The 18,177-nt window shown below is 37.5% G+C and overlaps 1 protein-coding gene across 1 annotated transcript; it reads right to left on the bottom strand.

Annotated features, from left to right (window-relative positions):
* Positions 1–4,260: 4,260 nt before the first annotated feature.
* LOC120475892 (myelin-associated glycoprotein) lies at positions 4,261–14,127 on the bottom strand. The gene is given in 8 exon segments (XM_089125649.1): positions 4,261–4,731; positions 4,733–4,942; positions 9,367–9,409; positions 9,500–9,593; positions 9,677–9,937; positions 10,062–10,382; positions 13,505–13,900; positions 14,022–14,127. Coding segments are annotated over 8 exon segments (1,443 nt in total). The 5' UTR covers positions 14,104–14,127; the 3' UTR covers positions 4,261–4,695.
* Between the last annotated feature and the right edge of the window lie 4,050 nt (positions 14,128–18,177).

Genomic DNA, 18,177 nt, shown 5'->3' with positions numbered 1-18,177 from the left:
CTTCATGTGCGTCAGTAGGTTTTCTTATATCATAAAATGTTGCAATAAAATCTTTCTTTAACTATAAACAAAGATGGAATGATATCGTGTGTCAAGTATACAGGTAGGTGTTATATACTTCACACAATATGCCATAAATCTCACTTGGGGAGTATCCATATTGTGGAGTAAGATTAATTTGGAATGTGAATTTTACTAAACAAATACTCTTCAGTGATCAAACACTGAACTGACATGAGAAATAAGTCATAAAAAAATTGTTAATGGGACAATTGAACCTTAAAAAAGGTTTGCTTGTGTGTTTTATGATTCCTAACATTTTTTATACATCAGGCTTTTATGGCTCATAAATTATGATGTAGTGAGAATGTGGAACTCAGGGTTATTTATATGGCCAAAACGTAAGATGAAATTCTGATAGCTGGTTGTTTAAATCAATGAGATTAACAGTATAACAGATTATAATGCATATAAATACATAAATATCTCCCAATAATATATTTGAGAAAGAATATATTTAATGCTTATAAAGTTATGATCATAGATATAGTTTTTCTTGTGTTTAGTTTATCACATTTGATATTCAGGATTGATTATTCTTAAAAAATGATAAATGATCAAGTAAACCTAAGCTTCAGTCCAGTTTAGTGAAAAAACATGTGCAAAAACATGACTTATGCATGACAATTATACCAAAAGGCCTTTTACTTGTTTAAAAAGGTTCAACTATCAAGGCCAGAGGGCATGTAAAAAACTGTATACAAAACGTTTTTCGGGCAAATATTTTGATCATATCGGAAAAATGGGTCACACATTAGATTAGGGTCCAATTCTTACTTAAACCAGCAGGGGTCACTCATACTTCATTAAATTATTAGGTAATTTTGTCGACCGAAATACATCTGTCTACCGTTTTTGGCAAACATACTTATGAAAAATAATGTATATTCTATATAAAAACATATTTATGGTGCTAAGGGTGGTGCTGGAAAACTGTCAAGGAACAGAAGTATGTATAGGCCTATGCTGTGTATGTAGCCTCTCATCTTGTTATTTAAAGGGTTAGTTCACCCAAAAATGAAAATTAAGTCATTAATTACTCACCCCCATGCTGTACCAACCCCGTAAGACCTTCGTTCATCTTCAGAACACAAATGAAGATATTTTTGATTAAATTTCAGAGGTGGATCACTAAGGGATCGAATCTTGACGGCCCAGAAAGTCATTGAAGAAAATGTTTAAATATGTGACAACAGTGACTCAAGTAACGAGTATCCAGGTTTTGTGTACGAGTATCAAGTGACGAGAATACTTTTTGTGCAAAAAAAAAAACAAAAAAAAACAACGACTTTATTCGACTATTCCTTTTCTTCCTTGTAGACCTGAGACGAGTTCAAGAGATTTACACGACGCATGCGCAAGAACTGAACTGATCGCAATTCTCGCGCATGCGTCGTGGAAATCTCTTGAACTCTCGGCAGGCCTACAAGCGTCATAGCGACTGGACTGTATGGGGGTGCAGATTGTCCCTGGACAGTTCTTGTGGGCTAAGATGCGATGAGGGCACGAGCGCCCTTCATTGGACGTGACGCCATGCCGGGCTCAGTGGTAGGCTGCTGCAGTTGCCGCAGGGCAGCCAATAAGCACGCTAGACAGCTGCTCTAGGTCTGCTAGCTGCTACACTGCGTTGATAAATGAATACAAAAATTAAGGATAATTATTGGCTTCAATATCTCGAAAAGATTAATCTCTCCCGTAGCATAAGCAAACTTACGCAATACGAGAGAAACTCTCGTAAGAGAACTTGGGTCTTCAGCCGACAGAGTTTATCCCATCTGGCTAGTGCGGTTCCCATAATGTTTATGCATTTGTTCAGTAGGTGGAGAGTAGGAAGTCTACTCTTGTGTTGTGGCCATTCGAATGCAAATGACCACGTGAGCATTTACTCTACAAAAGCAATACAGCTGAATGCGTTTTTGACTACCGCTGGAAGTGGTAGAAAGTGGAAAAGCTCAAAACGTTTTAGACCCCATTGACTGTATTTAGCGTCATCCACTTGTGATCCGATCAACTAAAACACATCTTTATATACCAGGTGTAAACAGGGCCTCCGATTTATTGCATGCACACAGGGACCTGGTTCTCAGACACCTCAGCTGCAGGGCTTCAGGTCAACTGAAGGCATATGAGACAGCTTCATCATGGCTTCAGACTCGAGGAATGTCATGTACAGTACTACAGGCACCCTGTTATACTCACAGTCACACCAGTAGGGACGTCATATGGTCACGCTGACGGAGTTCCTCATAGTGTCCTATTTAGATGCAGTATCTCGTTTCCCTTCTCAAGGGACCATGGGTATATTTGTAACCCGTGTTATTTATGATCACTCAGAAGCACGTAATTTTTCTGAGCTCATGGGCAAACCAATGGACATTGCCTGGAACATATTTATTTGTTCTTTACTACTAACTATTCGCTGGTATTTTTTGCACTATTTATTTAAAAATTAAAACATTGACTACAATTATATGAATTTGTGTCAAGAACAGTTGTCTGTTATTGTATTTTGTGTTATAATAAAACTTGCTGTATGATTTAAATGAGGTGACAAATCAGTTAGAATCTCCTCACACCATAAATCCAAACAAACCTCACGGTAAAGATTTTGCATGAACTTTAAATTAATTAGCTGTTAAAGGAGAACTTCTGCGAACAATGAACCTTTCGTCTAATAAAACATTGGTACCTAGTCAACCGTTCTCTGCAATTTGTTTTCATGATAATCGAATGTAAAGAGTTTTATCCCTAAAAACTGTTTAGCATATAATGCCATATGGGGGCATTGACTAAGTAAAAAGAAATCGCTAATTTATACCACTAACAAGGCTGAGTGAGCTGAACTGTATGAAGTTCAGCGAACTTCTGAACTGTATGAACCATAGACAGTATAAGAAATGGACAGAGCGATCTCATTGGAACTCCAGTGAGACGATTGAAACCTGTTTTTGGTGATTTTTTAGCACTTCCGTTCCTGACGCGCAGACTCAAACTGAGCTTGATGACGTAGATGTGACGTGAGCAACCCGTCTGTCTTCTAGTGCCGTGGCATGAGAAATCTGAATCATTCCCTTCCGAAACTTGCAGAGGCGGAGAGGGTGAGCTGTCCATGAGCTAGGAGCAGGAGAAACTTTTGCTAGGTATTCTGATTAATTATTTTGTCATTTTGCCTCCACGTATCCCCGATTGCGCGTGAGCTTCTTCTCCTGTCCATACGGTCGTGTGGGTATGACGCAATCGTTAGCTTACTTTCACTAAAACTGCTTCTACGGGGCCATAACATAAGCTAGAAGGTAATGGAGCATTTTACACATTGTCGTGTTTCTTTAGAAATAATTAAAGGACAAATGGGGTCTTTAGACGCCTCAGATATAAAGTTATTCGCCGTCAAAGTGACGCCAAAATGAATGGGAGTCAATGGAAATGCTAACTCAAGTGAAGTTCTGCTACAAGATGTCAGCTCCCGCGAGGCTTCAACTTCCGGTCGATGGATTACCCCCTTGGTATGAACGGCGTTCGGGGATCGACTTATCGAGACTATTTTCTAAGATGGCTCCTGCTGTGTATACGCGAAGTGAACTGTCTTTATAAAGTATCTTCTTATTAAACGGTCTGTACACTTACAAAGTTCTCAATGCTTCGTTTTGCATGTATGGACCCTCATTATGTTAGTAAGCGTTAGTGTGGGGCTATTTTGGGCCTTGTCAGTGGTATGAACTAGCGATTTCTTTTTACTTAGTCAATGCCCCCGGCCCATTCTAAACAGTTTTTAGAGATGAAACTCTTTACATTCAATTATCATGAAAACAAATCTCAGAGAACGATTGATTAGGTACCGAGGTTTTATTAGACCAAAGGTTCATTGTTCTCCTTTAATTAGATATACGAACATAGTGAATAATGATAGAAAAATAGTGAGTGAGAAAGAAAAAAGTCAAATGTAGTATATTTAGAATTTGAGCAGAGTTTAAACTGAACTGAAAAGCAGAAGTGTCCAAATATGTCCTCATCCTGCAACAACTTCTAAAGTTAGTAAAGGCTGAGATATAATCTAGCACCATCAACAATGTTGCTTGGATGAGATTTTTTAACATTGCATCTGGAAGATATTTATTATTGTGTTCTGATTTGAAATGCAATTTAAATAAATTGACGCTGAATGTGTAGGGTAATCTGAAAAGGGTAAAACAATATAAATGATTGAATGATTCTCAACCATTTATTTACTCAAATGGCCACAAAAAGCACACAGCATATACACATCAAAAAGCATATTTCATCAAATTCTGGTCCTATATATGTATGTATGTGTGTATGAATGTGTGTATATACAACATTTCAAACAACAATCAATCAGATTTGAGAGACACAGTATTATTCATCACCTCATTTTAGGAGTACGTTATGGGCAGGGTAACTTTTAAGGCTACGACTCAATTTTCAGACAGGAATGTAGTTCCAGGGTCAACAAAATTGATGATCCAGCTGTCAAAAAATCACAGTGACCTATAGTTTAACAAGATTTTTTTTGTTTAAATTAACAAAGTAACCAGCATACATATTCATAGCTGTCCAATAAAAGCATTTAATATTATATACAAATTATATTCCTTTCAGATGTTAGGGTTTGCAATGTTACATTTGTTTGTCCATTTGCTCAACGCTTTTGATTCTTGTTGTTTCTCCCTGTCACTTGAATCTCAGCATACTCTGTCTGTGGGTCATTGTTTGAGTGTTCCCTTGTCATGTCACCCGTCTGGAGTTTGGAGAAGTCAATCTCTCCATAGTGGAGATCATCAGTTTCTTTCTTTTCACTTTTCTTGCTGATCGCAGTGGAACTGTTAGCATAGATAGCCACCATGTCACCGTTTTTATCCGTAGCCTGAGGAAAATAAGTCATTTTAAAATTATTAATTTTGAAATTGAATTCTGCTGCAAATTAAGTGTTGTTTGAGGAGATCCTATAGTGAGTGAGTTTTTAGAAGATTAGTAGAAAACCATTTACTTTTAACAACATTCAGTGACTCTTTCAGATTACATTGGTAAAACAATAGGTGGCAATCATTGATTCATTCGTGCAACTTAATCACTCATTTAGGCTGCATCCGAAAACTTAGGCAACTGTAAACCTTCATATTACATTGGTAAAACAATAGGTGGCGACGAAGGACTGTCTCAATGAGTGAATCATTGATTCATTCACTCAACTTAATCACTCATTTAGGCTGCATCCAAAAACTTAGGCAACTTAGGCAATTGTAAACCTTCAGATTACATTGGTAAAACAATAGGTGGCGATGAGGGACTGTCTCAATGAGTGAATCATTGATTCATTCACTCACTCAACTTAATCACTCATTTAGGCTGCATCCGAAAACTTAGGCAGCTGACATGTTGCCTCGCTGCCTTAATAGGCAATGACTCTGCAGACAGCACTTGTGCACGAAGGTACCTTCTGAAACTGATTTCGGACAGACGTCTGTGGCAACGTAGCAGTTTAATGATCCACAGCAAAATAGAGCGAGTGTTGGTGAGAACTAAACAAATATTTGTTAACTACAGTAGTAATTTCTCGCTAGAAATGACATCAGAAGTGGAAAACATTGGTCAAAAATGTACAATCACACCCAAACTGACCAGCAACTGCAACCTTCAGACGACATCTTTCTTTTTGTAGTTAAATTGTCACCAATGGAACGCACAGGATTGTGGGATACCAAAGGCAGCGAAGGATACATCTACGCTGCCTTCAAAAATCGATCAGATGAAAGAATCTCAGGCGACAGGAAGTGAAGCTAACATTGAAATCGGACGTGCATTGATGCCTTCCTACCTTGGAATACGTCCTCCAAAGGTAAAATTTAAAGGTTAAGTTTTCGGATGCCACCATAACTTGACAGCATCTGAAATCGCATACTTCCCTACTACATAAGAGTTGAAAAACAGACTATGTGACAGCCAACATTTGTATGTCTGGGGCCCATAGGTTTGAAATGGGCTGAAAAAATGGGCCCCATGTAGGATTGTCTGCAGGTTACATAATGGCCCCATTTTAATTGCCCAGATGAATTTCATGTAGGATTGCACTTGGTACTACACTCTAAAAATGCTGGGCTGTTTAAACCCAAACTTGGGTCAAATATGGACAAACCCAACTATTGGGTTAAATAATTTAAATATAAGACTTATTTAACCCAAGTTTGGGTTTAAACAACCCAGCCTTTTTTTAGAGTGTAGGTGGGACCCAATTGGGCAACATGCAAAAGACCCATCTCGGTCCCAGCTTTAACCCAGCCAACATTGGGACCTTATGGGTATGAAATGGGCTGAAGAATGGTCTCTGTATGGGATTGTCCGCAGGTTACATAATGACTCCATGTTAATTGCCCAGGTGGATTGGGTGAGACCCAAGTGGGCAACATGCACAAGACCCATCTCGGTCCCAGCTGCCAATATTTGAATGTGGGGCTCATGCGGGTTTGAAATGGGCAGAAAAATGGGCTCTGTATGGGATTGTCCGTGGGTTCCATAATGGCCCCATGTTAATTGCACAGATGGATTTCATGGATTGCACTTGGTACTAGGTGGGACATAATAATAATAATTAATAATTCGTTACATTTATATAGCGCTTTTCTGGACACTCAAAGCGCTTCACATAGAAGGGGGGGATCTCCTCAACCACCACCAATGTGCAGCATCCACCTGGATGATGCGACGGCAGCCATATTGCGCCAGAACGCTCACCACACACCAGCTTTCTGGTGGAGAGGAGACAGTGATGAAGCCAATTGGTGTATATGGGGATGATTAGGAGGCCATGATGGACAGAGGCCACTGGGCAAATTTGGCCAGGATGCCGGGGTTACACCCCTACTCTTTCGAAAGACATCGTGGGATTTTTTTTTATGACCACAGAAAGTCAAGACCTCGGTTTAACGTCTCATCCGAAGGACGGTGCTCTTTTTTGACAGCATAGTGTCCCCATCACTTTACTGGGGCGTTAGGACCCACACAGACCACAGGGTGAGCACCCCCTGCTGGCCTCACTAACACCTCTACCAGCAGCAACCTGGCTTTCTCACAAGGTCTCCCATCCAGGTACTAACCAGGCTCAGCCCTGCTTAGCTTTAATGGGCAACCAGTCTTGGGCTACAGGGTGATATGGCTGCTGGCAAGATACATGCACAAGACCAATCTCGGTCCTAGCTTAAGAAAGTATGTCCGAATTCACAGTACTCATAAAAGAGTAGGCAAAAAGTATGCGGATGACCTTCTTCTAGCAAGATTCTGAGGTGTGCATTCGATGGACACTTTACTATCCATGATGCTGCGGGAGAGGATTTACGAATGGCAGTAAAGCGGTACAACTGACACCGGTAGTGGTAGACTACATGATAATGACAACATATCGAATGTAGTATGCACAGATAACTTTCATACTTAACACACGGTTCCTTCGTTAATGAATAACTACACAAGAACCAATAAGTAACACAATATTAACAATCTAGCAACTATTATTAACTAACAAGAAACTCTGATTAACGAACTAGTAAGTAATAGCGAACAGATGAAAATGGTAGTTCACTAACTAATCAATAACTACAAATTTTTAATGCTTCCCAGAGAACTACTGAAAAAGTTTATTAACAATCTAACTAAAACTAAAAATAAATGCTGATTAATGAATTAGTAAGTAATAGTGCACAGATGAAAGTGTTACATACATCTGTGGGAATTACTAATTATTTGGATCTGTATTACTAGTAAAGACTCAAGTGTTACTACATACTTCTAAAGAAATGTTCACCAAAAATCTCAAACGCTTGAAGACTTTAGTGTTTGGTTGCACCAAGTCATAACTAGATCATGTAGTAACACTTGAGTCATTAGTTGGTTCCAATGATCTTCACTATAGAATACGGAGCCAAATGATTAGTAATTCAAACAGAAATATGTAGTAACACTTTCATCTGTGTACTATTACTTACTAATTCATTAATCAGCGTTTAATTTTAGTTAATAGTAGTTACTAGATTGTTAATAAACTTTTTCAGTAGTTCTCTGGGAAGCATTAAAAATAGTAGTTACTCAGTAAATAATGAACTACACTGTTAACAATTTTCTTGTATTTTTACAGTACAGTACTGGCAGCAAGGTTGCCAGCAAGGTACTGTATTTTCGATTTACAGTAACTGTACTGTAATTCAATTTACAGTACACACGACCAGTACTGTAAACTACTAAACAGTATTGTCCTGTATTTTTACTGTATTTTGTCATTTTTGTCTGCTTCTGTTGTAATTAATATGGTATTGTACTGTAATATCCATATTGATACATTATTGCAAAATATTGTAATTTTCAAATTACTAATGATATTATAACTATATAATATGTAGTTATTACAGTAAATAAATCTATAGGTAATAATATTATAATGCAACTTGCAAATCAAAAGACAATCCAAACAATGTTCTGGTCAAAAAATATTTTTATTGATCAATTGCACTATTAAAACCATGTATTGTGAACGCATTTAAAGGGATAGTTCACTTTGAAATTAATGTTTGGTATGTTTTAGCTTACCTCAAGGCAAGGGCATCTAAGATGTAGGTGTCTTTGTTTCCACAGTATTTTCAATTTTGATAATTTTAGGTCAAACCAACGCATTCTCATCCTTTAACGGCATATAGAACGCTATATGACAAAACGGCGCTATACTACGCACATGGCACCCGTTATCGTTAATATAACACGTGCTGTGAGGGCTAAGTTTAGGTGTGGGGTAGGGTGTGCGTGTCATATTCACGATAAAGGACTTATAACGTCTTGGGTTCGCGTGTTATATTAACGATAAAGGGTGCCATGTGCGTAGTATAGCGCCGTTTTGTCATATAGCGTTCTATATGACGTTAAAGGATGAGAACGGGCTGGTCAAACCGTTCACTTTCATCTGTTTGCTATTGCTTACTAGTTCGTTAATCAGAGTTTCTTGTTAGTTAATAATAGTTACTAGATTGTTAATATTGTGTTACTCATTGGTTCTTGAGTAGTTATTCATTAACGAAGGAACCGTATTCTAAAGTGTTACCCACATTTTTTACGTGATTGTGAAGTAATTACTTATTAAAAAAAAATGTTGAATTGCAATTGCAATTGCAAAGGTAAATTCTGTGGTGATTCGTTTGGAACATTTTTTGCTGTGGACAAAACAACTAACAATATTTTGTTTAAAATATAAGTTACTTGATGCTAATGTCTTGTTTATTTAACTGTTTCATGTCGTTTAGTAGAACCCACCTGATCTCTTCCTATGACATGAGCTTGACTTGATGTCTTTGTTCTGTTGTAAAAAAGTAAATGAAATGATCAAGTAATTCAATAATTGAATGAATGAATTAATTAATTTACATATATATTTCTATTATTTTACCTCAAACAGTAAAAAAGTACTGCAGACAACAGAACAAAAGCCAAAAGTCCTCCTGTACAACCATATATCACACGCTGAGAGAATCCACTCTCTTCTAAAATAAAACAGAGTTAACCAGGATTGTGTTTTAAACAGTATTCATGAATCCGGTACATCTGAAGCCAGTGCTTAATTTACCTTCAACTGTGAGATGGATCTCTGCTGACTGATTTCCATGTTTATTTTGAGCAATACAGAAGTATGATCTTGTGTCATTATGATATACGATGAAACTAATCTTCTTTTCCCAAGCTATAGCCATCTTCTGTCCATGTTTGTACCAGGTGTAGTTCATTTCTTTTGATGGACTGCCTTTGCTTTTGCAGGTCAAAGTCACATTAGTACCAACAGAGACTGAAGCAGATGGATTGATGATGATGTGAGTTTCTTTTGGTGAAACTTTGAAGGAAACACAAGCAGAGTAAGTGAACTTAAAGTTAATAATATTATATTAAATGATAACATTGACCTATTCATTTAATCACATCAGGATTATGAGACAAAACTATTCCAAATCTCTTACACAGGACTCGTAGCATGATCTCGGTGGTCTCCACAGTTGAGTCATTAGATGATTTTCTTGGATATGTAGCAATGCAGGAGATGTTCTTTCTGTGATCCATGTATGAAGCTTTGAAGGTCATGTGTGAAAACACTGACAGGGTTTTATCAGGTTTCTCTTGTAACTGTGTTGTAATGCGGGCAGAATTAGGTATATAAGACCAGGATATTGTAGGAGGTTGTTCTGGGCAGGGGGCTTCAGCGGAGCAGCTCAGATTCACTGTTGTGTTCTCCATTACTTCTTTCAGATCAGTGGGTTTAAGTTCAGGAGGTTGTGGTGAATCTAGGGAAATGATTGACATCATTAAGGAATACATGCAATGCATAGTCGTGTTAAAAAGAGTGGGGTTTTCACAATTGTAGTGTGGTCTATTTGTGTTGTGTTGTTGTTAATGGTGATTTAAAGGGAACTATTTTAACAATTGTGGCAAGGGGGGCGTGGTCTAGCGAAGTCTGTGACAGATACAGTGATCTAAGCACATATTCTAAACCTCACAGCGCAAGTCCACTTAGGGTGTGTCCAAAGCTAGTTCAACGGCGGGAAAAATGGTTGGCGCGCCCAGCACATGGTCTAAAAGGGTTTCCATATTCTCTTAATGAGTAATGGGTATAGCATGCAAAAAAACAATGAGGGCCAGAAGTACGTACATTTACGAATGCAGCGTTAATAACACCATGGCCAAGACGCAGAAAGCGCTTGATGTGAAACCGCAGTGTGCGTGTTATGTACCAAACTTGGAGTTCATCAGGTAGCGCCTGTTCTCACCCATTATACCGTAAATTGTGTGTATTTAAACGTGCTGATGCACTCACACTCACTGCTGATGCTATGACTGTTTGAAATGATCCTGATGCCAATAATGGGCTTTATGCCCAGCTGCACTACTTCCTGAACTTCAGCCAGCTCCTTGTTTCCTGTCTGCAATTATTGGCCAAATTGATTAATTCAGGTGTGCCTGACCTCAGTTGTCATGGCAACAATAATCAGACACACCTGAATTAATCAATTTGGCCAATAATGGCAGACAGGAAACAAGAAGCTGGCTGAAGTTCAGGAAGTAGTGCAGCTGGGCATAAAGCCAATTGTAACGTTGCGAGGAGTTTAACAACTGCTGGAATGGAGTGTGAACGCTGAGTCGGAGATTCAATGTCATCTTTGATTTCTTCCAGTAACTGTAATTTGCAAAGCTGCTTAATCTGTAATGCTTAATGATTTCCTTTTCACTCAACTGAAATAGTGTGATTCTTGTAGCAAAAACCTTTTCAGCTCGTCTCCTTAGCCTATGTCTTGGTCTTGCTCGGATTAATGCTGCCATTTTTCAAGGAGGCATATGCCATGAAACCCGCTTCCCAAGTTACACCTGCTTTTAAGAGGCGGAGAATTTTCAGTTGGAAATAGAGGCGCTTTTACCAGCTTTTTCTGTACACACATAATCTATTTATGGGACACTCCCACTTTCCCAAGCCTGACTTCGTCATACTCATTTTCCGACCAAAAAATGTTGTGGGCGGAGTTCGGGCTGGCATCCAGGCTACACTTTCCCTTGACCATCCCATGAATGCATATGCATGACACGAAAATTTTCAGTTCCCGCGACAGGCAGTCTCCGTTTTCATCTTGGTGTGTCCCGTTCGTACTTCGCCATGGTTGCAAAACAAATACGCCTGATTTGTATAGTACATCTGTACATCTGGCCCTCAGAGTCCAATTTCCCATTCGGTATTTGCAAGACGTAATTTGTAAATGGAAAGGCTGAATGCTTCTCTATCGAGAAAACGGATCTGCCCGTGCAAAAGGTTAAAGTGCACAAGCAGACCATTTACGGGACAAGCCGGATTCCACCATATCTTTATGTACACAATACTAATCTTTTACATTGTAATCCTTTTATTTTTTTAAATATTGGGCATGTTTTTCTGCTGCCGCTCATCTCTGTGTATATAATAAGCAGAGTCTACATGCGCTGTGCACCCGCCTATAAGAGCATATTACTAATTCGCCCTTTAAATAACAAAAAAATACTGCGCCATTGACTTTAGGACAGGTTTTAGTTGGTCATTGGCACAGTCTATTTCAGTTACCTCAAAATAGCAATGCGCCTGAATACACCTCGTTTTCAGATCAGCACACCCATGGGCGCAGATGCATTTCCTATTTAAACAATGTGACGCGGGACGTGAAAATGATAACTGTGTCAGACTGAAACTAACAAAAAAACACTTGCGTTGCGATTGCCGCTGCATGATAGGGTCCAGAGGGTTACTTGGCCCTATGCATTATTCATCAAATAAGAGCAGAATGCATTTTATCAAGACCTTCATAATATGTCACAGTGTTTTTTACATATCGTAAAGTATAAAAATGTATTTATTATCATTATATGAACCACCAACTAGAAAGTTGGTTCAAGCCCCGGTTCCACCTGACCAAGTGTCGAGGTGTCCATGAGCCACTTAAAGGGATAGTTCACTTTGAAATTCATTTTTGATATGTTTTAGCTTACCTCAAGGGCATCCAAGATGTAGGTGTCTTTGTTTCCACAGTATTTTCAATTTTGATATCGTTTTTACCTCGTGCAACCACAGCCACTTCCAACTGATCTGAAGGCACGGGCGCTTCAGTCTGCGAATGCGCCGGAAGTGATCGCTTGCGTGTCTACGTCACTCATTGTTTACACAGAGATTTCGGAAGTTTTACCTTTCACTAAACATATTTAGATATATCGAAATCGTCTTCCATTGCAATTTCCTGTATATCTAAATATGTTTAGATCTTCACAGTGAAAGGTAAAACTTCCGAAATCTCTGTGTAAACAATGAGTGACGTACACACGCAAGAGATCACTTCCGGCGCATGCGCAGACCGAAGCGTCCGTGCCGTCAGATCAGTTGGACGTGGCTGTGGTTACACGAGGTAAAAACGATATAAATACTGTTCGTTTTCTCACACAAACCGCTCGTTTCGTGTCTTAGGCCATCAATGTGTACTTACATTTACGAGTCATTAAATCATGTTTAATTTGGACTTCTCTGTGCATGCTCTTTGAGGTGAACCGAGGGTGGACCCCATAGACCTGCATTATATGACTGATAGACAACGGTTTGACCGAAAAATATCAAAATTGAAAATACTGTGGAAACAAAGACACCTACATCTTGATGCCCTTGAGGTAAGCTAAAACATATCAAAAATTAAAAAATGTGAGGCAAAATGTAAAGTGCTTTGGTGGCCATTGGGTTTGTGAAAGTGCTATATAAATGCAGTCCATTTAACATTTTACCATTAAATAGCAGCTACCAATTATGTAATTAACTATTTTTATGTCAGAAATAATAATTCTTCTCAAAGGTTAAAAAATTCCTCTTTGATATGTAGATTGTCTGTTCAGTGGAGATGACGTTTACCTTTGACAATGATCTTCACAGTCTTTATTACATTGCCTGTATTGGGGTTAAATGTTGCTTTGAACACACTTGGCTCCATTTCCAGTCTGAAGAAGTATAAATCTGAATGATTCATCATGATGTTATAGAAGACAGTTGTGCAATTTCTCTCTCTGAGATTTCCGGTCATCTGTATGTCACTAAATCCTCTTATGATGTTTTCGCTGCTATTAAAAGCTATAAAGCTGTCTTCATCAGCAAACTGTGATTTCTTTTTTAACCAGATCCCATAAATAGATTTTGCCTTGTTAAGTTTGTCCTCAAAATCGGAGATGGTGAATGTACAAGGAATCTGCACACAAGAGCCTGTCAGAGCTGTTACTGTCAGAGGCATCACTGCAGACACATCACCATCAGCTGAAACACATAAAAACACATTAGTAAAGATGTGAAGGAATGAGCATTTGGATTAAAAAATGTATATCAATGCACAAATTATATCCATCCTCACTCATAATGACAACAATGATCTACCAACCTGAGCAAGTATGGATCAATACAGAGCTGATGAAAATGAAGGAAGTGATCTGGATTCCTGCCATCAGGGTTTGTGGATACATGTATTCTGTCGTATTGATTGTTTATTTTATTCATCCACTGTAAATATTCATGTTAAATAAGCTTAAAAAACACTTTCTGTCATAACATCAAAATTACAATTTATTACCATATATTTGATCTGACTCCATCAGCCTGACTGTATTTGGTTACATGAGCAAAAGTGATACATTTGAGCTACAAACATTTTCATTCACTTAACTTCATAAATACATAAGATTATACCAAATTATTTCCTCATTGTCATTTTTTTTTTTTAATTTATTTTTTGGATTGATTCCTGGAACAGAGTTACTTGATTCAGTAAAACTCACTCAGTCAGCAACTAAAGACTCTCGCCACTAGCAACTCAGCTCTCGCTGTTTCAGTTATTTAGATAATTTGTGAACTATGAAATAATGAACATTTTGGTGATCAAGTCATAGCCAACATAAGACATAAAATGTATTGTGTGCGAAAGAAAGGTAAAAGATTAAAATCTGTAAAAATTCTTACCTCTCCAAAAGTACTTTTACTTATAAGAAGCAGAAGTGCCTAAAACTGTCCTCTTTGTGGCAACAGCCTTTTAACATGTTTCACGATGAGACATTGCAAAACACCCATTGTGTAATGTCATCAAACAGGAAGTTTTTTTATAGGAAATATAGGGGGGGGGGGGGGTCTAAGCCTTTGTAAAAGATTTCTGTAAAATGTACTTTTCGTGCACTTTTAGAGTAACGACGTGCTACATGCTCACAATAAGCTTGCAACATCTGTTACACACTGTACAGGTCAGGCAGCCTCACACAAACGTAGTGAATAACACATTTTTACTAAAGTCTAAAGTAGATGAAACTTAGTCTCTCTGTTCTAATTTACAACAAATTCACATAGCTTACATCTGCATGTTTAGCTCCGGTTAGAGGAATTTCCTCTCTGTTTAGTTTTAGCTATCAGTCTTAAGCCACAGAAGCATATATTTACCATTTGTTCAAGTAGGCCATTATGCATTATTTTTATTCAATCTTCTTTGACACTGAATTAACTATGATTAACTGACTGATTTAACTAGGACATTAAAGGGTTAGTTCTCCCAAAAATGAAAATTAAGTCATTAATTACTCACCCCCGTGCTGTACCAACCCCGTAAGACCTTCGTTCATCTTCAGAACACAAATGAAGATATTTTTGATTAAATTTGAGAGGTGGATCACTGCTACAACATAGGCTGCTGAAGGGGTGGTCAAAATCCCTTGCCTCTTCAGCATATATATATATATATTTCATATATCCTTTAATGCTTATGTATTTCTTTTATAAAATCAATAATTAAGTATGTTCATTATTACTTAATCATTTATTGACATATAAATTTATTCTTTGTGCTTTTGCTTGTGAAATAATATTCTTAAATGCATGCTGATGTAAGTCACCAGCTTCTTTTAGGTGCACAACGCCATTTGTCTCTTTCTCTGGTCTCGGGAGAAAGGTTTATGGATCCTAAAGGCGTCGTGAACACATATGTCCAACACATATGATACTTCTCTGTACAAATGGTCAAACAATATTGAGCATTGCTATATTGAACTTGAATTAAAATGTATTCTTTCTATTATATTTGCTTTCTGAGGAGCAAATGTTATCTGTTTTTCTCCCAAACGAGTGAATGTTTTACCATTATGTTTTGGTACACTACACTGATAATAAGCCGCTCAGACTCTCTTTAGCCTTGATAGGAGCTCTTATTTGCTAGTGTCCTATGTGAATGCGGTAACAGTGAAAATAATAGGGAAATAGGGATTTTGGTTTATGTTTGATTAACATAAAGGGGTCATTGAAGCCAACAGTTTAAGGCACCATTTCTTTGTTAAAGTCTTACTCCAGTTAGACTAAAATTTAGTGTTAGTCTTCTTGGTTGCAGGTAAGGAACCACTGCCATTATTGGAGATTGAATGAGTTGTTGTTCTGGACATACTGGCGCCATCAACCCAAATCTGTGACCTGGAAGGTCATTACGTGCCTCTGAATTTCAGATACGTCATCGATGGAGATATGCTTCGTCTATGTGTGGAAAATTACTGTGTTTATCTAGTTCTTAGCCAATGAGAATCATTCAACGTGTAAGCAATGACGTAGCTTAGACCTTGAAAATGGTATAACTGCTGTGATTGTTGTAACTGTAAGGAGGCGGCCTACGAACTCCTGAGTGAGTCTTGAAGCTGACTTCTGCTGTTGAAATGCAATCTATGTTCAGTAAACTTTTCTTTAATTTTTTTTTAATTCTGACTCCGGGTCTTCATTCTTCATTCTTCATATCTGGTTCTGGGTCCTTTAACTGTTAACCCCTAACACTGCCTAAGGGAATGAAACTTGACTGCCCAGAAAGTCAATGAATAAAATGTTTAAATATTCCATGTGACAAAAGTGGCTCAGCAATAAGTTTATCAGGCTACGAGAACACTTTTTGTGCGTAAATAAAACAAAAATAAAGACTTTATTCGAATATTCCTTTTCTTCCTTCTGGGGCCGAGACGAGAGTTCAAGAGATTTCCACGACGCACGTGCGAGAACTGCGTTCTTATTCTACGACTTCTCATTCAGTTCTCGCTCATGCATCGTGAACAATACAGTATTAAAACAATACAGAAATGCAACAATAGAACATTATATGTGACTACAAATTAACCCCCCCCCCCCCCAAAAAAAAAAAAAACAACAACAAAAAAACCTTGACCTACTCTTTTTTCCATCATGAATCAGTCACTTTAATTCATATCACAAAACACTGTGATAAGGTCATTGTGGGGAAATCCCCCCCCCCCCTGTGTAATGTTTTTTTGTTATTTCTGTTATTTTATTAATGGTGGTTATTTAATTAGTCAGTATATGCACTTATATTCGTGGTATACAGCGATGTGAGGTGTGTCCAGTGGGTGGCGGTAAGCCAGAGGAAAAACCTAGACTTGCTGCTGCTAATAGATACATATGCTATATACGAATAAAAAAAGCTACCGTTTACTGCACTTTGTTATTCTTGGCTATTTATGAATTTGAAGTCTTGCACATTCACAGAAAATAGATTACTTCCACATATCAAAATAAGCTGTACATGGAAGCAAGCTAGCAAGCTCAAGGCCAATCTGTAGGCCTAGTTAATAATGTGTTTGCTAGAAATTACTTGCAAAGGACCCATCAGCCTGCATCATCCAGAGTTTCATGACTGAACTATGCAATTTAATTTGAAAATAGAATTTAGCTATATTAGATGTGTATTAGAAAGTTATTGGTAACACTTTACAATACGGGTGCACGAATAAGCATTAATTCATGCTTAAATAATGCACAGATAATACTGAATTAAGGTGTAACTATATCTAAGTTATTCATTAATGATTACCACATTAGGAACTAATTAAGAGTCTGGAGGGTTAATGTATTAGTTCATACATTAATTGTTATAAATTAAATATGTAATTGTGGATTAATTCCATATTAACTCAGTTTTTAACTAATAGTGTTAATCAATATGTTAATTACCAGAATGAGCCAAAGCCTTGTATTTCAACTTCCAGATAATATGACAGGTACACTAATATGCATTAATACATGATTAATTACTTCATTGTTAGTCCAAATTCATGTGCAAATTACTACAATTAATAAATGACTGTAATGATGTACCCCAACAAGTAAAGTCATAACATTATGATACCTTTGCAAATAATTAGCTAATGATTAATTAAAGCAGACAACTGGAAGTTGAAGTGCATAGCTTTGACTAATTGTGGTAATTAACACATTGATTTACACTATTAGTTAATAAAATATGTTATTAAGGAATTAATACACAATGACACATTGAATTAATAGCAATTAATGTGTTACTTAATCTATTGATCATAGACTCTTTATTAGTTGCTGATGCAGTAATCAATAATTAATGGTTTAGTTCTTCATGAGTTATACATTAACTCATGATTATCTTTGCATTAGTTACTATGAATTAATGCATATTAGTGCACCCGTATTGTAAAGTGTTACCAAGTTATTATTAAGAGAGGGCCAGATGTGCAGGGCCAGAATTGAGAACATCTGTT

The sequence above is a fragment of the Pimephales promelas genome, chromosome 22 (assembly GCF_988280905.1).
Source record: "Pimephales promelas chromosome 22, fPimPro1.hap1.1, whole genome shotgun sequence".
NCBI classification, from domain to species: Eukaryota; Metazoa; Chordata; class Actinopteri; order Cypriniformes; family Leuciscidae; genus Pimephales; species Pimephales promelas.
This window is presented reverse-complemented; position numbering and strand designations above follow the sequence as displayed.